The sequence below is a fragment of the Mandrillus leucophaeus genome, unplaced genomic scaffold (genome assembly GCF_000951045.1).
Source record: "Mandrillus leucophaeus isolate KB7577 unplaced genomic scaffold, Mleu.le_1.0 Scaffold109, whole genome shotgun sequence".
NCBI classification, from domain to species: Eukaryota; Metazoa; Chordata; class Mammalia; order Primates; family Cercopithecidae; genus Mandrillus; species Mandrillus leucophaeus.
This window is the reverse complement of record NW_012099098.1, coordinates 2,397,293-2,420,637: the sequence shown is the minus strand read 5'-3', so window position 1 is coordinate 2,420,637 and position 23,345 is coordinate 2,397,293. Positions and strand designations below refer to the sequence as shown.

The 23,345-nt window shown below is 44.9% G+C and overlaps 1 protein-coding gene across 6 annotated transcripts in view; it reads left to right on the top strand.

Annotated features, from left to right (window-relative positions):
* The window catches only part of RALGPS1 (Ral GEF with PH domain and SH3 binding motif 1), a 265,288-nt gene that overhangs the window by 45,412 nt on the left and 196,531 nt on the right, over window positions 1–23,345 (top strand). For all 6 annotated transcript variants that reach the window (XM_011988521.1, XM_011988499.1, XM_011988490.1 and 3 more), the window contains exon 4: window positions 21,287–21,370. In XM_011988521.1, coding sequence (XP_011843911.1) covers window positions 21,287–21,370 — 84 coding nt within the window. The remainder of the gene's footprint in view (window positions 1–21,286; window positions 21,371–23,345) is intronic.

Genomic DNA, 23,345 nt, shown 5'->3' with positions numbered 1-23,345 from the left:
AGGTGGAAACCAAAGGCCTACAGGTGCCATAGTCACAGCATGCCCCAATCCAAGCTTGATTCTTTCCCCAGAATCCCGCTGTGGTACCCACCCGTGGAATGATATGCCTGCCCACCCAGTCAGGCCAGAAGCATGGTGTCTGTCATTGACGCCCTCTCTCTCTCCCACAGTCTCTGCTCCCAGTCAGTGCCTACTCCCTATCTCCCCTTCTTCCACCTGTCTGTCCCCAGTGCTACCCCTCAACTTTGGCACTTAATTTCCAGCAGGCATCTCTACACCCATGTCTGCCCCATCCCACTCTGTTGCCCACTCTGCGGTTTTAAATCTCTGTCCACATCACTGAGCCTCTTCAACATCTCCTGTGGTTTCCCCAGTGCCTCTGGGTGATTCCACATCTCTAAGGGAGGCGTGCAGGTAGGAATGACTTATCCTTTCCTCCCAGCCCTCCTCTGGCCTCCTGACTCACTCTCTGATTCACCTCCTCTGGCCTCCCCACACGTCCTTGAACCTACCTCCGGGCCTGTGTGTTTTCTGCTCTCTGCCTGGCATGCTAGTCCCCCTACTTCAGCTAAGCAGCCCTTCTTATACTCCCTGACTGCACTCTGAACTTGTCCTTATGCATTCAGCAACATGTTCATAATTGATGTCTGTCTTCTCCATTGGAAGCCAAGCGTGCCTTGTCACTGCTGTGTCCTCCCAAGCTTTGCACAGTGCTGGTCACAGAGGAGGCACTCCACGAAGACTGACGGGCATTACTGATTAAAGGATGCTGGTGACAGAGCTGGGGAGCTAAGGCAAACAACAGTCTGGGCCTGAGGTTGGGAACACTGCCATGGTCTTGCTTCCAGCCTTAAAAAAGGGGTTTCACACCATTGAAGGCTAGTGGCTCAAATGTCCAAAAGGTGTCCTCATACTTTTAAGTATCCCTGTATAGATCAAGCATTGGAAAGTTGTTTTTCCTTTGAGCCTTTTAGAAGAGGGAACTTTCCTGAAAGAGCCATTCCTCTTGGTTTGCGTGCACACTAGTCATCTGTAGCCAACATCAGACAGTACAAATGCCAGAATAGCCCAGCACCCCATAAGATGTTCCACTGCATAGCCATTGCTGGAATGTATCAAATTCTGGCGTTGTTTCCAGGAATCCTACTCTGTCTAGAGACTTCAGGCTGCTTGTGATCAAAAAGCGAGTTACTGGGATTGGGGAGAAGACTCTTTGGCTGTGAAATGTTGAATGAAATTATTATCTTGATGAATGGAGACTTACCCTGTGGTCCCTCTTGCAGTCTGCCTTGCTCCATACTGAATCCAGCCCAACACTGCGGGGAGCCCTGGGGGTTGGGGGTGTGACCCTAGAGCTGAGACAGCCTTCAGTCCCTGTGCATCCTCTAGGCACATCATTTTTTACAGCCCCCATCCCCCGCCTCATCAGCCTTTTCTAAGTGATGTCTGTCCACTCTCTGGTCTCCTGTGTGGTTACCTTACATCATACCTGGGACCTTTGCTTATTAAGAGGTCAGGCTCTGGAGTCTGTCATTTACTACCTAGCTAAACTTGCATAGTTATTTAATCTCTGTGAGCCACAGTCTTGTTACCCATCAAATGAAATACTAAAATCTACTTTATGTTCTGGTTTTGAGACTTAAATAAAGTAGATTTAAGCCCCATTATATAGTACCTAGAATGTAGGAAAGATGCAGTAACTTATAGTTCTCTTCCTTTCCTGTCTTTTTTTTCCTTTTATAACCCCTGTGGTGCCATTCACTTTGTAGATAGTCAATATTATTAAAAATGCTGGTAGAAAATCATGGTAACAGTGCCTGCTCAGGCTGACAGCACTGTGGTTAAGAGCCTAGACTTTGGAGTGCAGACCTGGATATGAATTCCACTTTGTCACTTATTTGTAACAATGACTTTAGGCAAGTTAATTATCCTCTCTGAATCTCAATCTTAGTTATGCGTAACCTGGGGGCAATAATAGCCCTTCCTTAGGGTCTCATTGTTAAAAAATTAAGGGGCATAATGTGAGAAAAGTATTTTGCCTAGTGCCTGACATACAGTAAGCAAACTGTTAGCTGATGTTATTATTGTTTAGTATTATTATTCTCAGCCTGGGAACAGGACTGGGAACAGATCTTGAAGGACCCTGTTTGCCTCTCAAAGTGAGGAGGAGCTGGGGGACCTGGCGGTTGGTTATCTCAGTGTGGTCCTGATGTATTCTCGTCCTGCCTGGTGAGATGTGGGGCTACACAGTTTGGGTCTCAGCCTCCCCAGATGGGTCCCAGGTGTAAGATGGCCTAGGTTGCCTCTTTGGTATCTGACCATGTGGTCATGTCTGCTCCTGACCTGCAAACCTTCAGAGACAGCTTTTTCTTGGGAACATGGAAAACATGTGGGACACTTCATGTATGCCACCCATTTGTTCCCCTCTTATCCCAAGTTCTTCTCCTGCCCTGGACATCACATCCCTCCCTCCCTGCCCTGCTCCATGTGCAGGCACTTCTCACACCACGTTTCCACCTCCAAAAGATGCACCTGACTCACCTGGGATTCAACCCTTCTGCCCCTGAATGCCTTTCTCTTTCTTCTCCTCCTTTTTTCTTTTCTTTCTTTCATCCTTTCCTTTCTTCCCTTTCTTCTCTTCTCCTTTTTCCTTCTCTTTTCTTGCTGTCTCTTTTTCTGGAACCTGAGTTTTCCATTTGCATTTTTTTTCTGTTCATCTGCTCCCATCTGTTCCCAGCGTCCCTGCTTCCCTGCCACCCCACTGTTTCCTGTCTCCTGCCACACCAGATTGTCTTGTCCAATTTATCCCTGTACAACAGTGCAGTGCCTAGAAGCCCCCACCCTTTCTTGACTGTCTCTCTCGGACTCAACCTCTCCATTTGCCCTCGAAACACTGAGAGAAAGGAAAGTGCTGCAGTTGCTTAGTCTTCAGGGGCAGGTCTTACTTAATACTGTTTTTATGTAATGCCAGATATATGGCTCCTGCTTCTCTGAGGCTCACAGAATGGGAGATCTGGGAGGATCTCAAAGACTATCCAGTGCTGCTATATTTTACAGAGAGAAACCTGAAGTCCTGCAGTGGGACGGGCTGACTTTAAGTCACAGAGGGGGTTTCGGACACATCTCAGATTAGAACCCAGAACTCCTGATTTAGGAAGTCCTCATAAAAATATAAAATTGCCAACGTGAGCTGCCTGTGTCTTGTAGTCTTTTTTTGTATTTATTTCATTCTACCTATAACCCGAGGCCTCTAAGAGTTGTAGCTGTATCTGCTTAACCCATTAATGACAAGCCCTACCTCCTTTTGCAGGAGTGAGGCATGGAGGTGGGGACAGACTTCAGACAGTGGAGATACAAACAACCTAGGTCAGTCATATGCAGTCTCATCATCTGTTCAGTCTTCCTGCTTGTCCTGGGCTGACCTTGCCCTCTGGTTCTTAGCTGCCTGCCTTGACTCCAACCTCACTCCAGCCCTTATTGATGGGGCTTCATGGTTTGTCTTTGGTTCTCCTATCTTGATCCCTCCTTTTCAAGAAGTATACCTTATATTTCAGTGTCACGTCTTTTTACATCAGTTAGAGCTGTGTTGTCTTAATATGGTGGCTGCATGTGACTGTTGAGCATTTGAAATGTCATTACTTCAAATTGAGATGTTCTGTAAATATTAAATAAAGACCAGATTTCAAAGACTTACTACAAAAAAGGAAAGTATCTCCTTAATAATTTGTTACATTTTCTATTGATTACATTTTGAAAAGATAATATCTTGGATATACAGTCATGTGTCACTTAAAGATGGGATGCATCCTGAGAAATGCATCATTAGACGATTTTGCCCTTGTGTGAACACCATATCATGTACTTACACAAACCTAGATGGCATAGCCTACTATACATTTAGGTGATAAGGCATAGCCTCTTGCTCCTGGGCTACAAACCTGTACAGAATGAGTACACTGAGTAATGTAGGCAAGTGTAATACAGTAGTAAGTATCTGTGTAGCTAAACATAGTTAAACGTAGAAAAGGTGCAATAAAAATATAATGTAAAAGATAAAAATGGTATACCTATATAGGACATTTACCATGGATAGAGCTTCCAAGACTAGAAGTTGTTCTGGGAGGGTCAGTGGTGAGTGAATGTGCAGGCCTAGGACATTACTGTAATACACAACTGTAGACTTTATAAATGCTGTATATGTAGGCTATACGAAATCTGTAAAAAATTTTCTTCAATAATAAATTAACCTTAGCGTACTGTAACTTTTTTACTTTACAAACTTAAAAAAAATCTTTTTTACTCTTCTGTAATAACACTTAGCTTAAAACACACATTGTTCAGCTGTACAAAAATATTTTCTTTTTTAATATCCTTATTCTGTAAGATTTTGTGTATTTTTAAAATTATTTTTTCTACTTTTTCATCTTTTTTATTAAGAACTAAGACACAGACACACACATTATTAGCCTAGGTCTACTCAGGGTCAGAATCATAAATTTCACTGTCTTCCACCTCCACATCTTGTCCCACTGGAAGGTTTTCAGGGATGGTAATACACATGGAGCTGTCATCTCCTATAATAATGCCTTCCTCTGGCTGGGCGCGGTGGCTCACACCTGTAATCCCAGCACTTTGGGAGGCCAAGCCGGGTGGATCACCTGAGGTCAGGAGTTTGAGACCAGCCTGACCAACATGGTGAAACCCCGTCTCTACTAAAAAAATACAAAAACTCAGCTGGGCATGTTGGTGCGCCTGTAATCCCAGCTATTCGGGAGGCTGAGGCAGGATAATTACTTGAACCTGGGAGGCGGAGGTTGCAGTGACCCGAGATTGCGCCATTGCACTCCAGCCTAAGTGAAAACAAGACTCTGTCTCAAAAAAAAAAATAAAAACAAAAACCCAAACCAACCAAGCAAACAAAATAATGCCTTCTTCTGGAAGGACCTGCCTGAGGCTATTTTATAGTTAACTTTAAAAAAAAACAGAAGAAGTACATTCTAAAATTAACAGTGGGCTGGGCGCAGTGGCTCACGCCTATAATCCCAACACTTTGGGAGACCAAGGCAGGTGGATCACTTGAGGTCAGGAGATACCAGCCTGGCGAACACGGTGAAACCCCATCTGTACTGAAAATGCAGAAATTAGCTGAGCGTGGTGGCACGTGCCTGGAGTCCCAGCTACTCAGAGGCTGAGGCACAAGAATCGCTTGAACCTGGGAGGTGGAGATTGCAGTGAGCTGAGTTCGTGCTGCTGCACTCCAGCCTGGGTGACAGTGAGACTCCTTCTCAAAAAATAATAATGATAACAATGAAAAGTATAGCAAATACATAAACCAGTAACAGTCATTTATTATCAAGTATTATGTACTGTATATAATTGTATGTGCTGTACCTTTGTATGACTGGTAGCACAGTAGATTTGTTTACACCAGCATCACCACAAACACTTGAGTACTGAGTTGTGTTACAACCTTTCTATGACTACAACATCACTAGGTGATAGGAATTTTTAGCTCCATTATAATCTTATGGGACCACTGTTGTATATGTGGTCCGTTGTTGACCAAGACGTCATTCTGCAGTACATGACTATATTGAGTTAAATAAAATAAATTGTCAAAATTAATTTTACTCATTTCTTTTTCCTTTTTTAAAACATGGCATTTGAGAATTTAAAATGTGTGGATTACATTATATTTCTGTTGGACATCGCTGGATTATAGCCTCAGAGGCCTTTCTCAACCAGGATTTCATGAGAGAATTAACCTAGTGCCTGAAGGTCCATTGTATGTAATGAATGTACCATCTCAGGAGAGTTAAAGAGTCACTCAAATCATTTTCTGTGCTCTGTGGTTCAGATAAGAAACCTAGATGAGAAAGGCTGTAGCCTTTTAGAAAGGCTGTTGTTACTCTTTTTTCCGTTGTTGCTTGCATTTACTGTTCATTATTTATTTTATTTTATTTTATTTATTTTATTTTATTTTATTTTATTTTTGAGATGGAGTCTCGCTGTGTCACCCAGGCTGGAGTGCAGTGGCGCAATCTTGGCTCACTGCAAGCTCCGCCTCCCGGGTTCATGCCATTCTTTCTCAGCCTCCCGAGTAACTGTGACTACAGGTGCCTGCCACCATGCCCAGCTAATTTTTTGTATTTTTAGTAGAGACAGGGTTTCACCATGTTAGCCAGGATGGTCTCGATCTCCTGACCTCGTGATCCACCCACCTCGGCCTCCCAAAATGCTGGGATTACAGGTGTGAGCCACCACATCCGGCTGCTGTTCATTATTTTTTATTGCTTACTAATATTCCGTTGTATAAATGTACTACAACTTGTCTGTCCATTCTACTGCTTGACATTTGTGTTTCCAGGTTGAGGCTGTTATTTCTTTTCAACTTTGATTTTAAGTTGAAGGGTGCATGTGCAGGGCATGCAGGTTTGTTACACAGGTAAATGTGTGTTAAGGGGGTTTGGTTGTTTATAATTTCAATTCAAATTCCTGTAGTGTTTCTCTCAATCGTATAATGAGGGCTGTTGGTTTGAGACAGATACTACTAAGCTTCTAAATTGTTTTTCTCTTTTTTAAAATCTCAAATGAATGTTACATTTTGCCAGTTACCATTTCAGTATCTATTGGGAGGATCGTATCACTTTTTTATCTTGGAATTATCAATATGCTTGTTTGATTATTAACACTAGCTGATTCCTATATTTCTTAGCCAAACTTGTTAAGTTTGGGGATTTTTTTCCTTCACTTTTTGTGCCCTGGTATAAATTATTTGCTGTAAGTATTATGTATTCTTCAAAAGTCAGAGAGAACTCACTGGTAAAGCCATGTGGTCCTGGAATCTTTGGTTTAACTTTTTTCATTTCTTGCAGGGTTTTTAGCATATTCATCAAATATAGAAAAGTTTCAGTTAGAAATAGAAGGCAGTGCGAAGATTAGGTTAGAGCCTGCACCTTCCTGTGAAGCAGGTACTTCCAGAAATTTCATTTTGTGTTCCCAGCAATGGTCAGGATGACCCTGCAGCACATGAGGATCAACATTAAGAAAGATTGAGCTGTGCTGAGAAACATGAATTGCAATGGGAAAAGTGAGCAACAAGTTAGAGATTGCAGAAAACCAAAGTAATAAATTCAGGGACAAAGTACAATTTTCTTCTGAAACTCAGAGCAGAAACAAAGGAAGATGAATGTGATGAATTGTTTCTAGGAGATGTCATGTGTGTATATTGCAGGAATTCTAAAAAGGAAGGGTGGGCAGATGTGAGAAAATGTTTGTAATGTATTAAGGACAAAAGCAGATTATAAAACTATAGCTACAGTATGAACTCGGTTGAGAGCGAGTGTGTGTGCATGTGTGTGCCCCTGCACCTGTGAGTGTGGGCATAGCCACCGTCCTGGCCATGGATGTGCTCTGTGGCTGAGGGTCCAGGCTCCACAGGCCACAGGCGTGGGTTTAGTCCTGGCTCTCATATTGAAAACATATGAGGATTTGAGCAAATTGTTGAACTTCTCCAGCTTCGCCTCTGTTTCTTCATCTGTGAAATGGGGCAATAATGGTATCTATCTCATAGGGGTGTTGTAACCTATAGTTACAGCTGCTTGGGAGGTTCAGGCAGGAGGATTGCTTGAGCCCAGGAGTTTAAGACTAGCCTAAGCAATATAATAAGACCCTGCCAGCCAGGCTTGGTGGTTCACGGTTGTAATCCCAGCACTTTGCGAGGCCGAGGCAAGTGGATCAGTTGAGGTCGAGAGTTCGAGACCAGCCTGGCCAACATGGTGAAACCCCATGTCTACTAAAAATACAAAAATTAGCTGGGCATGGTGGTGGGCACCTGTAATCCCAGTTACTCAGGAGGCTGAGGCAGGAGAATTGCTTGAACCCCGGAGGCGGAGGTTGTAGTGAGCCGAGATCGCACCATTGCACTCCAGCCTGGGCAACAGAGGGAGACTCTGTCTCAAAAAAAAAAAAAAAAAAAAAAAGGCATTCAGATTTTTTTAAAAAGTTCTTCGTTGGACTTTCTGTATTGTGCAGGTTTTCTATAATGAACATGTATTAGGTCCCTAGTAAAAAAAAAAAGCAAAGTTTTTTTTTTTGTTTGTTTTTTGTTTTTTTTAAAGAGAACATCTGAATGATATATTTGGGAAAAAAACATTTCCGAAGAATATGGAGAAAGGGAATTGAACATAGTTCCCGGTGTAAGAGTGGAATGAACATGTGGCCCTGTGGGCCTAGCCCTGGTTTGTTAATCTTGTGAGCAGAGCTGTTGGCGGCTGCTCTCAGTCGCTAATTGGGCTCTTTCTCTGTCACGTGGATGGGAGACTGCTCGCAGGGTTGCAGTTGGCTGCTGCCCTGCATTGACAGCTGGTTCTAATTGTGCAGAGCTACGTAGTACTAGGGCTGGAGAGGGAAGGTTTTGGGAAATTTGCATCATCTTCCTGACCCTAAGTCTACATGTTTTCCAAGCAGATGGTAGCTTGAGGATTTGATGAAACAGTAGTGACTGTAAATGAGTTGTTATTCTATAGAAACTAGTATGACCTGAAAGCTGAGAAAGATGAATTACTTCTGCTTATTCAGTGAGTACATACATGTGTATACCGACTTCACTGGAGGCACCATTTTTTCCACAGTGATCCTTTCGCCCTCTTGTGGTTTGTCTAGCCAGGGGTTCTGGGGCCTTAGGAGGCCCTCATGTTCATTTTCCATGGCCCATCCTGCCTCCTCTCTTTCTCCATACACACAGCCCTTAGCAGGTATTTATTTCAAATTACCAAAGTGAATTGCTCTCACATAAGAAAATGCAAATATCCCATGCAGTTACCAAACTTGATTCTAGTATAGAAGGTGCTTAAAGGTTTTGGGCGCTCTCTGCCATGCTCTCCCTCATGGCATCAGGGCAATACAGCCTACCAAACACTCCATATGAGGGTTTGGGGAGCCACGTGAGCCCAGTCCCTACGTTTTCCCATCCCGCGCAGAAAAAATAAAAAAAAAAATTCCACTCTTCGCCTTCCCTTAAGGCTGGAACCTGGCCTCCCACCCCTGTCCTGTCTCACTGTTTCTCCTCCCACTCCTCCCCAGGCTCCTTCTGCTCCAGCAATGGGCTACCTTGCTGTTCTCAGATATCCCATGGTGTTCCTGACTCAGGGTTTTGACTCGTGCACTTCATTTCCTTCTGCCTGGGACCCTCCTCCCCTAGATACCTGCAGAGCCTGCTCCCTCACCTCATTCCTGTCTCTACTCCATGCCAGCTTATCAGACAGACCTGCTGAAGCTTCCCCTCCAAATATTCCTACCTTCATCCTCATTCATACTTTTTCACAGGATTTATCATCTGACTTATTACGATTTCTATAAAATCTCTCTCCGTCTGTAGAAGGTAAGCACCATGAAAGTAAGAGCATGATTGTTTGTTCACTGCTGCAATTCCTAAAACATACTTTAATTTTGATGAATAAATGAATGTAGATGTGCTTTATAAACTGCCAATCACTGTTGTCTCTTCCTTTTTCTCTTCCTTTCTCCTTTATCCTTTCGTATCAACCCTTTCCCTTCTTCAAACACCATCATCATCATCATCATCATCATCATCACCATCATCATCATCATCCAAGAAAGAACTAAAGATACCTCAGTCCTCTGGCAGTTCCCAGAAGGCTTGGACCTAGGCAGTGTCTATTAGGACTGCAACCTTGGGAAATAAAGCAAGAACGTCCAGTTGTCCTTTGTGGCCTTGAATTGTGGTAATTTATGTTCCTGTCTTTCCCCGCTTTGAGCAGACATGAAGCTCAAGATGTGGTCTGACTCACCGTGGAACCTTTCCAGCACAGTCCTGGCACTTAAATGGCTCTCTCTCCTTCCTTTCCCACTTGCCCTTAATCCCTTTATTCCTCCTCCTCCTCCCTTCTTTTCTTCAATTTTTCTTCCTCTTTCCTCACTTCCTTGCTCTTTTTGTCTTTCTCTCCTTCCTGTTTTTCTTTCATGTTTCACTGCAGCTGGTCTTGTTCCAGGGAGGGCTTGCGACAGTGCCTGGCAGTGAGTTCCCCGCCAGCCATGAGCTTTTCTGAGTCCCTCAGTGCGAACACTCCCTCCCTCTGCTACCAGGGGACCTGTGTGCACTTGATTCTAGCCTTAACAGCTCTCCTATAGGACAGGTGTGTTTCCCTAAGGTCCAGCTGGTCATGATTTTCACATGATTACTCCATCAAAAAGTACAGAAACAGGGCTGGGCACGGTGGCTCACGTCTGTAATCCCAGCACTTTGGAAGGCTGAGGTGGGTGGATCATCTGACGTCAGGATTTGGAGACTAGCCTGGCCAACATGGCAAAACCCCGTCTCTACTAAAAATACAAAAATTAGCCAGGCATGGTGGCGAGCGCCTATAATCCCAGCTACTCGGGAAGCTGAGGCAGAAGAATTGCTTGAACCTGGGAGGCGGAGGTTGCAGTAAGCTGAGCTCACGCCACTGCCCTCCAGCCTGGGTGACAGAGCGAGACTCTGTCTCAAAAAAAAAAAAAAGGAAAAGTACAGAAGCACCTAGTGGTCATGTGAAAACTGCTTGTTATTTATAAATGTTGACACTAATAGGTTATAAGCAGGTTATGATTTTATAAAAATTTGGCATATTTTAGAGTATTTACTCAACTTCAAAATTTAATTTTTATGAGGTTTACAATGTGTAATGTCATCTACTAAAAATTATTTTTTTCAAAGTAATCTTGTACATGATAATCGCATAGTACAGGAAAGCTGATGAAGAAAAACCTTTACCTCAGTCCCCTCCCCAAAGGTAAACTCTAAACTGTTTTTTCTACTGATTACTTTTGGAATTTTATTTGGCACACCAAAGCCTGAATTTCTTGTTTCACCAGCTTTGTATGGTATCTTGTGACCGCTCACTTCCTATGCTTTCCCTCCAGTTCTCTACTGCCCACCTTCTGTTGATAAACTTTCACATTGCCTCATTAATGAGCTTCACCAAACTCATCACATTTTTCCTTAGGTGAACCCTTAAAGCTGAAAACCATCAAACAACACTTATTATTACGGCTACGTAACTGTTACACGTAGTCAAGCCATGCACTATGCCAGGATTGTGTTTCATGCCCTAGTAACCCTGGGCCATTCAAAAGAGAATATGCCTCACAAGACCTGTAGATTTTTCTTTTCTTTTAATCCATTGATTGCTTGATACTGGGTATGTATTATATTTTGATTTCTGTTATATTTTTAATTGCTTTTATATTTCCCCAGAGGCTTCCCTTCAGGAGCCCTTTGTCCTGCTCCAATTTGAACTAGTTGTTCTCTAGTCTTTTGCACAGCTGTTATTATAGGACTTCCTTTGCAATTGTCTGTGGTTGGACTCTTTTTTTTTTCTTAGTCATATTTATTGAGGTATAATTACATCCAGTAAAAATCACCCATTTTAGTGAACAGTGTGGTGATTTTGAAGAATGAGTGTTCTCATGTGGAGACCTTGTCTATCAACCCCAAAAGTTCTCCGTGCCCCTTTGTAGCCAGTTTGCCTCCTGTTCCCAGTCCTTGGCAACCAAGGATCTAATTTCTGTCTCTGTCGTGTTTACCTTTTCCAGAATGTCATGTGAGTCAAATCATAATACTTTCTTGTGTGATTTCTTTCACTTAGTATAAAACTGTTGACACTCATGTACACTGATGTGTATGTCACTCTCATTCCTGTTTTTATTGCTGAGTAGTATTGGATTATATGGCTGTACCATGATTTGTTCATCCCCTCACCAGCTGGTGGAAATCCAGGTTGTTTCTAGTCTGGGGAAATAGAGAATGAAGTTGCCATAAACATGTACATACAAGTTTTGTGGACATATATTGGTATTGGGTAAATACCTACCCAGTGGGATTGCTGGGCCTACCAGTGGGATTGCTAGGGCAGTTGATAAGTGTGTGCCTAACTTGATGAGAAACTGCCCACCTGCTTTCCTAAATGGCTGTTCTGATCCTCCACAGCACCTGGTATTGTCACTCGTGTGTGCTTTTTGCGATGATTGAACTAGATGTGGTGTCCATTGTTGTTAATTTGCATTTCCCTACTGACTAATGACATAGAGCACCTTCCCCTGTGTTTGCTTGCCATCCATGCATCCACCTGGTAAAGTGTCTTTTGTTTAATTTTTTTTTTTTGGTGGGGGAGACAGTCTTCGTTCTGTCATCCAGGCTGGAGTGTAGTGGTATGATCATGGCTCACTGCAGCCTCGAACTCCTGGGCTCAAGCAATCCTCCTGCCTCAGCCTCTTGAGTAGCTGAGACTACAGGCAAGCACCACCATGCCTGGCTAAGTGTTTTGTTTTTGTTTTTGTTTCTAATTTTCTGTAGAGACAGGGTTGCACTACATTGCCCAGGCTGGTTTTAAACTCTTGGGCTCAAGCAGTCCTCCTGCCTCTACCTCCCAAAGTGCTGGGATTACAGATGTGGTTTACTTTTTAAAAAACATTGGTGTATTCTCTAGAGAGACAGAACTAATAGGATATATATACAAAGGGGAGTTTATTAAGTATTAACTCACATGATCACAGGGTCCCACAATAGGCTGTCTGCAAGCTGAGGAGCAAGGAGAGCCAGTCCGAGTCCCAAAACTGAAGAACTTGGAATTTGATGTTTGAGGGCAGGAATCATCCAGCATGGGAGAGAGATGTAGGCTGGGAGGGTGGGCCAGTCTAGTCTTTTCACATTTTTTCTGTCTGCTTTATATTTTAGCCGCGTTGGCAGCTGATTAGATGGTGCCCACCCAGTTTAAGGGTGGGTCTGCCTTTGCCAGCCCACTGACTCAAATGTGAATCTCCTTTGGCAACACCCTCACAGACACACCCAGGATCAGTACTTTGCATCCTTCAATCCAATCAAGTTGACACTCTGTATTAACCATCACAATTGGGTTGTTTGTCTTCTTATTGTTGAGTTATAACAGTTCTTTATATTTTATATACAAGTCTTTTTTCTATCAGATAGTTGTTTTACAAAATGTTTTTTCAGTCTGTTGCATTTCATTTTCTTAACAGTGTCTAATTACATTAGAGGGTTTTTTCTAAGTTTTTGTCTCTGTTTCTTCCAAAGTCATTGTCATTTATTACCTCGGTTTTCCTTCTGTTCTGTTGGCTTAACTCATATGACTGGTGGCTTGTAGGTGTTGTGATTTTTCCCCCCGGCTTTTCTCCTGAGGGGAGTCTGCCTGGGAGAGCCAAGTGGCCTGGGCAAGAAACAGCAGGTTGCCCGCACTGCAGGATGACAGGGTGGGGACTGGCGCACAGGGTGCAGTTTTCTGTGAGCAAAAGGAGGTGACCTTTATTCTGGGGGTTCCAGCATGGAAGCCTTTAATTCTCCCATCCTGCTTTTTGCCTGGAGGTGGATGCTAGCAGGCAGCAGGTGGGGGTGCTGGCTGAGACAGTGTCCAGTACACTGACCTTTCATTTGTCCCCCGTTTGTTGTTCCTTAATGACTCTGAGCCAGGAGCCTCTCTGAGGTCCCCCAAGGCAGCCTGACTTCACCACCTCTGTAGCCCCTTCCTGGCCTAGTCTAGCTTGAGACTTTCTGTTTTCATTTAATCAAAATCCATGCTGATCTCCAGTAATGTGTTGAAATCTCTCATTTGATGAGGGTAGTAGTGCCATCCACTCTGTTCTCATTCCTAGTTTAGGTTTATCTTTTACTTCTGTGCTTTGTCAGAGGGGTTTTGGGAGTGATGTTAGGCAAATGTGTGTCAGGTGTCATTTGAACATGCCACCAATTTTGAACTTAATATGGCACCAATTTTAGGTGGTTTTGGGTTTGTCACAGACACAGATGATGGAATCAGCTTCTCGCTTTTGAAACCTGTTTTTAATAATGGACTAACTTTATTGTTCTCTCACATATTTGATTCATGGTCTCATTAAGGGTTATAGAAAAAGATATATTTGATTGTGTTTACAGTGAAATATATACAAATACAAGCATTATATTTTGTTAATAACTATTAGGATCTGCTGGAACTGCAGATTTTACCGAGGGGAGAACTAGTGGTAGTGGGTGTGACCCCCCACCTACCAGTGGATGGGTCTTCCCTGAAACAGACCAGATGAGTATTCTCCCCAGTTAGCATATCCATAAACTATGGCGCATTTGCTGCCTAAAAGAACCAAGAAGCTTCTTTGCTTCCCTTAGCTTGCTTTGTAGTCTCAGATTGTTCTGAGTTCTCACTTTTCTGACACCATGTAGAGTGTGAGCTCTGGAATCAGACTGAGGTTTGAATCCCAGTTCCAGCACTTACTAGCCGTGTGACCTTAGACATGTGGCAATCTCTCTGAGTCTCATAGTCTCATCCATCGAGTGGTACCTATCTCATCGTCTTGTTTGTGGATTCAGTAAGTTACGGCATGTAAGTCCCCTAGCCCAGAGTCTAGCAGGCCATTTTAACAGTCAGTAAACACTGATTCTATATATCCCTAACTCTCCACCCCCGGAGGAGCTCCCTGTGTGTCTGTGGACATTTTGACTCTGGATCCTACTATCCCTTTTGTCTTTTAAGCCCTGCCTGTGTTGCCAGAGGCACTGTGCCCTATTCTGGCCATGGCAGCCTGATTCCTGGGCTGGCCCTGACTCAGGTGTGGTGCTCTCAGAAGCCTGCCCAGGTTCTGCTTTGGTCTATTCCTTCATGTCACCCAGTTCTCCTCTAGGCTGGGAGCCTGCTGGAGCCCCGGCTGTGGCCTGCAGCTCTGTTCTGGCTATGGCGAGAATGGGCTCCCATCACTTCTACCATCCACTACCTGTGTGGTCTGGATAAATTAATTTACCTGCTTGTTACATATTTTTTCATTTAGAAATTGGAGGTCGGAGCAGTCGTATCCACTGTGAGGGTTCTGTGAGGATAAAATGAGACGGTCTTTGTGGAGTGTGTAGCACACGTCCTGGCACAATGTAGGTGCTCAATAAATCTTGCTGGTGCTTCCCTCTGTCTAGGCCTTGGCTCTCATCCTGGCACCATTGGAGTCCTAGTGTCCAGGGACTGCTGTCCTGTGTGCCTCCTCCATCTGATTCCAGGGGCTCTCCTGGCCTGGATTTTCAACCCCTGCACCCACTGCTCAGTGCTGCCTTTCCCTGTGAGCATTATTTAATTTAATAAGCACATTACAATGTGTCATTTTTTTCTAAGCACTTTGCAAATATTGGCCCATTTAATTCCTATAACTACCTTACAAAGGAGGTGCTATTATTAATGCGATTTTTCAGATGCAGAAAGTCAGGCACTGAGAGTTTAAGTGACTTGTTCAGGGTCACACAGCCAGGGAATCAGCCTTGGTCCATGTAAGTCCTTAACTACTATATGCTGTGGCCTCTTTTTTGTGACCCTTGTGCCCTCAGAGCTCACTCCTGAGACCAGAGCCAGCCCTTCTGCCAGATCCCAGGTGGGGAGCTTTCATGGAATTCGGTTACTCCTGCTTGGGCCTCTAGACCCCCGACTTTCACACGAGGAAGGTGTGGACATCATGCACCTTTGCTGCTGCCACAGCAGTCAGTATATGTGGTCTCCCGGGGTGAACTATAGATAGAGAAGAATGTAGACTCCTTGTGGGTGATAAGGCATGGAGGTCCCTGAAGGACACGCTAGCCACTCTCTATTATTTGCCCATCTCCTTAGCCCATTTGTAACTCTGTCACAAGAGTCTAGGCCCTGAATACCTTACTCCCCAGTCAGACCCACTCTGGTCAGGTACCCAAAACTGGCACTGTCTCCCTGACTGTCTTACTGGGTCACCCATCTCCCAGGGTCACCCATCTCCCAGGGTCACCCGTCTCCCAGGGTCACCCATCTCCCAGGGTCACCCGTCTCCCAGGGTCACCCGTCTCCTAGGGTCACCTATCTCCCAGGGTCACCTGTGTCCTAGGGTCACCCATCTCCCAGGGTCACCCATCTCCCAGGGTCACCCGTCTCCTAGGGTCACCCATCTACCCGTCTCCTAGGGTCACCCGTCACCCATCTCCCAGGGTCACCCGTCTCCCAGGGTCACCCGTCTCCCAGGGTCACCCGTCTCCTAGGGTCACCCATCTCCCAGGGTCACCCGTCTCCTAGGGTCACCTATCTCCTAGGGTCACCTGTGTCCTAGGGTCACCCATCTCCTAGGGTCACCCATCACCTAGGGTGTTTTAGAACTCCTTTGGCTAGGTGTATAATTGTCCCACCGGTTCTTCTGAAGATGATTTATAAAAGCAAATCTGGGAGGTCTTTTCTGTTTTTTTTTTTTCTCCCTTCCTGTGAGAGGGTGGGATGGGAAGAATGGGAAAAAAATGGAGGGAGGAGGAAGAAGAAAGCCATTGAGCCCAGTGGTGATGTGCTGTTGGCTGGTGCCAGCCTGGCAGTGATCCTGAGTCTGTTGTAGTGACTCGCCCTTGAGGCAATGCGTTTTCCATGTGGACACGTTTGATGAATGTGATTTGGAGATGACTGCAGTGAGAGTTAGGCACACGTGGAAGGGCCATGTGCTGACGCCAGCTTCCTATGGCCTGATGGCCTAGATGCTGTGGGGGTCTTCAGAGAGGACTTATCACCACTCCCCAGGTCTCCTCTCCCAAGGCCTTACCTGGTGGACTCCAGACACGGTCAGGGTTGGGCCTTTCTCAGCCCACCTCAAGGCATCTGACTCCCAGACCCCTAAGCACAAAACCGGCAGCTAGTGGAGTGAGCCTCATGTTTGGTGTGGCCCAGAGCAGCTTTGCAGGGGCAGCTGAAACCAGTGTTGATTCTTGCTTTCACCTAGGAGTGCTTACAGGTGGGGGTATTAAGACTAAGTTGTTTTTGCACAGTTGGGGATTATTTCCACAGTTTATCACAAAGATAAACATTCTTCTTTGATTGTCAGAGTGAATGTCTAAATGAATTTTTTGTTGTTATGTGTTTTTTATTTAAGGCAGCTGGTCAGGATACCCTTTTGGTTCTGGGCCCACTGATTTTCAGTTGTCTGTGGGATGCCAAAGAAGGTATGGCCAAGAGGTACCTGGCTATCCTGGACGGGAGCTCAGGAGAGAAACTTGGGCTGGACACAGACATGTAGTTGAAACCACAACAGTCGGTATGTGTGATCTTCTAGGGAGAAATATAGAAGAATGTAGAAGATGACCTTGGACAAGTTGAAGTGGAGATTGTGTCAGAAAAGAAAAGAGCAGCCAGAAAATAAGACTAAGAATGAGGGGCCCGAAAGGTGGGGAAGCAACAGGAGAATGCAGTGAGCAGAGGCAAGACAGAGGACAACAAATACGGCCGGGGCCAAGAGCGGCCGGTGAGGGGCACTGATTTCCTAGTTGGGAAGTTGTCTTAGGGGAAGGAACAGTTACAGGGGAGCAGGAGCAGGGAAGGCAGGTAGGAGAGGGGAATGAGTTTAAGTCGTTCTTTTGCGAGGGAGAAAAGTAGCAGGAGCTGGAGGGGACGGGGTCTGGGAGAGCTGTTTTTTATTGTTATTAATATTAATTGGAGAAGCTTAATGCATGTTAAAATGCTAGCAGGAAGGAGAAATTGGAGAGGAAGAGGTGGAAGGTACAGGGATGACAGAGAGCATCAGAGTAAGGTCTCTGAGAAGGCAGAGGGATGGAATGGGGCAAGAAGAGAGCGAAAGAAGCCCCTCTTTCATTAAAGTCAGAAGGAGGGAGAGGATGCAAGGATGTTTAAGTTTGGTGGCAGGAAGTTCTCCTCTCATAGTGTCTGTTTTTCCCTGATGAGCCTGAGGAACACCGTGGTGACAGGAGGAAGGTCTCAGCGGCACCTGGCAAAGGACTGCACAAGCTCTTAGTCCCCTCACATTCAGTCAGCTCAGCCACGAAGTCAGGGCCAGGGACCGCCTGGGCAAGATGTGGGCCTCAGCGCCCATGGAAAGGGCTGTGCGACAGTCCCTGGGCAGCTCAGTGGGCTTACTACAGACACAGAGCTACCAGGGCTGTACTGGGCTCATCTCAAACCCTGGTCTCCCTTCTAGAATCAGCCTTGTCTCCTCTGGTCAATTTTAACTAAATTACACTCAAATAAGTTCCACAGTGTGGACCTTTTTTAGGCATTAGTGACTGGAAGAGTTTTGTTCTATTACTTCACATTTTCCTAAACCCACTTAACACAGATGGAATCTCTTGTAATCCTGTAAGGCCAAACACAGAAGAGGAACTGTGCCAAAGTGGTAAGGCCCAGTACTTGTTTTAGCACAGATAGAATGGTCTTATTTCTTTTGACGCTGATAAATCTTCTGCACTGAATTTGGGGGGTCTTCACACTGAGGAGTGCTCATGCTTCATTCATTCAACAGAGGCTACTTGAGCATCCGCTGTCAGCCAGGCCCTGTGCCCCGCATGTCACCTCCCTTGTCAGGCTCTGCCTTCTTCAGTCTCCATCACCATTCTGTGGGGTTAGCTACAGCATCTTCCTATTTAGTACTGGAGGACCTGATGCCAAGAGAGGTGATTTGTCTGGAGTTTCCCAGGAAATAAGTGACAAGATCTGAGATTCAGAGTGAGATATTTGGCTCAAAATCCTTTACTCCTTCCATTTTATCAAAGTACTTCTCAAACATAATGTTTTACTCTGCTGATGTGTTAATTTTAATTAATTTAATTAATTTTAAATGTTACATGCATTCCAGTGCAAAAGGTTCCTTAGGAACCTGTCAAAACCCAATAACTCCACAAAGAGTTTTTGAATTAGGGTCTTAGAAATGTTCAAACCAAGTAAATTTAGGGAAGATGTATTAAGTACCAACTTTGATTCTTGCCTGCATAATATCAGCAAAATGAAAGAGAAATAATAATAGATTTTGTTAATAATTCAAGACAGTAAAGAGAGTATGGTGTGGGAAAAAGAAGACGTTTGGCATTCAAGCTGAGTCTGAATACCACCTTATTGCTTAACAGCAGGGAGGTTGCTTAACCTCCCTGGGAAGAGGAAGGCAGGTGACCTTTATCAAGTACCTGTCACATGCTAGGTGCTTTGCATGTCTTAATCTCATTTAATTGTTATAGTGAGCTTCACAGATAAGTATAGTATCATTCCCACTTTAAGATGAGAAACTAGAAGTTCTGAGAAGATAAGCATCGTGCAGCTGGTGTATGGCCAGCCAGTATCTGACCCTGGGATCCACTCTTCTCCCTTTCCGGGTGTTGTCTGAAGTTATTACAGTGTGGAAATAAGACCACAGAGTCTGAATTAAATTCATGCATGCACATGCTTGCGTGCATGCGTGCGTGCAAACACACACACACGACTTCTGCTATTTATTCAAAAATTTAGGAAAAATACAAAGGGAGCAGTTATCAGCTAGAAATTGGGCAACAACCATGCCTCAGTCCTGAAACATCAGTTTTATGAGTAGGGTTTTATATTTTATTATAAAACCTATACTTTTCCAGGACCGGCTTTGTGATCCACTGGGGAGAAAGGCCTTTGTCTTCACAAACAAACTTTAAAAGGGCAATAATAACATATATTTGCAAAGTGATTCAAGTATGTGTTTTAAAGAGAGGGAGATAGTACATGTAACTGAGGTAGATCAAACATACATTTGAAACCGAACATAGGCCGGGTGCGGTGGCTCATGCCCGTAATCCCAGCCCTTTTGGAGGCCGAAGCAAGAGGATCGCTTAAGGCCAGGAATTTGAGACCAGCCTGGGCAACACAGTGAGACTCCCATCTCTACAAAAATAAAAATTAGAAAAAGAAACCAAGTGCTAATATATGTCATCAGAACTAGGAGAATCGTAGTAAACAGCTGGAACTTCTACAACTTAAAGAGATTCATCTCTGCTTTGGAAAAGAAGTAGAGTCACAATATTCATCCAAGAGAAAGAAACCTCTTTATTAAAATGGGTGTGGCGAGAATTACATGAGATGACATAGGTGAGGTGCCCTGTCCAGCGCCTGCTGTGTGGGGAATTCTTGCTAAATGGTAGCACCAGTGAATTCTGTTGTCATTGCTATTGACTTGAGTCTAAGTTGTGAGGGTGTGAAGGACATGGCAGGCTCCAGGTTATTTGTGTTCTCTTGTGTGGGTGACCTTAAGGACAGAAGTGAGGCACCAGGAGGAGGCATCTCAGCCCCTGGCTGGTTCCTCTGTGTTCCCATGTCCAGGGCATTCATCTTGTTACTAGGAGCTGCTGTTACCTTTAGCCAGGCTCCCACCAAGCCCCTTTCTGTGGCTGATTGTCAGGTCCTAAGGTGTGTTTGACAGGCGTGGACCTTCAGAAGTGACTGCTGGCAGCCAGTTTTGTCCTGGGCTGTTCCTACTGCTCCCCTCCCTGCTTTCCTAGGAGACCCCTGATCTATACCTATTGCAGCTGCTGGGCAGCTGCCTCTCACTAAAGATCTTACAAAAACTCTAGGTAAATGGCAAAAAACCAGTGCTATTAGTAATACTGAGGCCTGGTAGGATTTAAAAGGCGGTCTTGTAACTTACAGGTGGAGAACTTCAGAATCTGCAGCCTTTGCTACCTTTCCTCCAATCTCTGTCAGGGCTCCACAAGGCACACACTGAGAATGCTGGGCATTTGGATGATGGCTTCTCCTTGGTCCTTTTTTTGTAGCACCAAGTAATCCCATTAAATTGCTCCTATTGTGTCCAGCTTTCATCCCTTGGCTAAGAGCCAGACTTACTGATAAATAAAATCTAGATAATTCAATTCTTCAAATTATAATGCTAAAGCTAGCAGAAAAAAAGAGACAAGGCTCCCGAACAAGATATTAAAGGGGACCTTTCCTTCTGCATGCTTTTGGTTATATGAGGGATTGGAGGGGCCAACTACAGGACAGAATCTGAGGTCATACCAGAAGCTTATTTGATTGCAGTGGGCTTGGACTGGGACTTTCCTCACACCAGGAATGTATGATGTCATGTAGCCAGTGAAATCTGAGATATTTTAATGAAGCCCTGGCATTACAACTATGCGGGGTTGAGTTCTGCTGGTTAAAACATTTCTGTGCCCCCTCAGACAATTTGCATTGTAAGAAGGACTTCTGGTCTTAGAGAAGCTGGCAGAGTGGCAATGGATTTCTTTTGGCACAGAAATCCTAGGAAACATGGCCAGAGTTGTGGAGAAAACTATTCCACTTATCCTCACTTCTGGTAGTCCCAGGCTGCACCGTCACCTACAAACCCAGCCCTCCTCTCCCTCCTGGTGAAGATGGAAACAGCCAAGGTGTCAGCTCCTTCCCACCTTCATGCATGCTCATGTTCCCATTTGATGCCCCTGGTGTTTTTGCATCCCAACTAGAATCACTGTTGAAATTCATTCTGTGCTTCCTAGGAACTAGCCAGCTGTGGATGGAGTAAGAAGGAGAAACACAGTCTTGCCCCTAACGTTGTGGCCTTTACCCGGAGGTTTAACCAGGTAAGCAACACCCTTTGCATGTGCCTATCCAGAGAGTAATCTGCTACTGTCCCCTATAGGCTGCGAACCCCCGCAAGGCTGTCTTCCAGGCACCTGGCCCCAGATCCACCTTCTCTTCCTGAGTCCCCTACCTTTATCCAGTTTTGTGCCATTGTAGTCTGTTTGCACAGAGCAGGTGGAACTGAACATACCTTTCCTATGCTTAAATCACTTCAGTGACTTCCAGTTTCAGTTAAGCTAAGGTACAAGTACCTTAATATGCTTTGCAGGGTTTGGCGTGGTGGATCTCGTTTCCATCCACCCCTTCAGCCTCATCTCTTTTCCATCCTCCTGGCCTTTCTTTTCTTACCTGATATATCTTATCTCTGTCCTGTCAGGCCCCTTGTGTGCAGTCTTCACAGCCCAGAATCCTTCCTCCCTGTTCAGCTTCCTTCCTCCCCGTTCAGCTTCCTTCCTCCCTGTTCAGCTTCCAATCAGATCTCAGCCTGAATATCATTTCTTTGGAGAGTCTTCCCTGAATCCCCAGACTGTATGAGGTCACACATCCCCACGTTGTACCCTGTACTCCATGTGGTCCTTTATTAGTTTGTCCTCATGTTGTGTCACTCTGTAGTCTCCACCTTCCTTGCCGGCCTGGGAGCCCCATGAGCATGTCTATCTTGTTCATTACCCACCACCTTGCCCAACGTCAGGTCTATCATAGACCCTCATTAACTATGTATGGAACGAATATATGAGGTGCTCAGGAAGTACTTTTAAATTGAGTTTTCTTGAATTCCTGATGGCCTGATCCCTGGCCCTGTGCTACTTTAAACTGACTTGGTCCGACCAGAACCTGTGCTCCAGGGATGAAGATCTGGAATGATGATTGGAGACTTGGATCAACTGAGGGAGGTAGGGTGTCTTATTTCTCAGCCAGACCTGCATGATCCTCAGGAGAAGGCACACAAACCAAAGCCCCAAATTGTACTGTTGACAGATTTCCTTCCTTCTTATTTTTCTGGTTTCAAGTGAGGCCAGTGGCCTAGAGGTTGCTAGTATGTATGACTGGCCCTCTGGGTGATGGGGCCTGGATTCCCTTTGGGCCCTCTCTCCAGCTGGGCCTTCTCTCTCGGAAATGCTTGATCTTGTGCATCACTGTTGCTCAATCCTCTCCAGGCTTCTCCACCCTTGACCTTCCACCGCAAGGCCAGCGGGATCCTCAGAGAGGCACCAGCTTGTAGTTTGAAGATTGAGGCTGGAATTAGCATTATTATTATTTGATGAGATATAATAGGAACCAAGAAAGACCTAGGTGCATCTGGAGTAGGAGCTGCACACTGTTTGTTTTGAAAAGAGAATTTCCAAAGTCTTATGCTTCTTTTTTCTTTGTTTTGAAAAATCGTCTCTTTTCAACTGAGCTTAGTCTTAAGAAAAAAAAAAAAAAAGTGTGAGAATTTTGTCAGGGGATTCATAGTTTCCTTAAAACTATTTGACTGGGAGCCAACTCAGTCCCTACCTCTGACCAGCCACAGAGCTCCCAGAGGAGGGGCAGCTGGGGGCTCTGATGTAATCTGCTTTGCACGCGGATGCCAGGTCAACTTGGCAAAGGCGGTGTAGCTTGTTCTGTGAACAATTGTGTTGTGTCCAGCTCAGACCAAGTGATGAAATGAGCCAGAAGCAAAGTCACATTTTTTTTCAAACAATGCTCTGGGAAATGGTCTTCCTGCTGGCCCATCAGCCAGTCAGAGAGCCAGCAGCTCCTGGACATAGCCCTGGTAGCTCTGGTTTGAAAACTGGCCAGAGGCCAGGCCTGGTCAGCCACTGGGGCTGCCTTCTTTGGGATGAACTTGTTGACGTCCCTTCCTTGCAGAGCTTTTATGTGTAAGAACAACACTCATTAGACTCCAAATAAAAGAAAGCAGGTCACTTACCTGTCTGAGCCCCAGCTTTCTTTTCTGTAACTGAGAATAATAGTAGTGCTCTCCTTGCACAG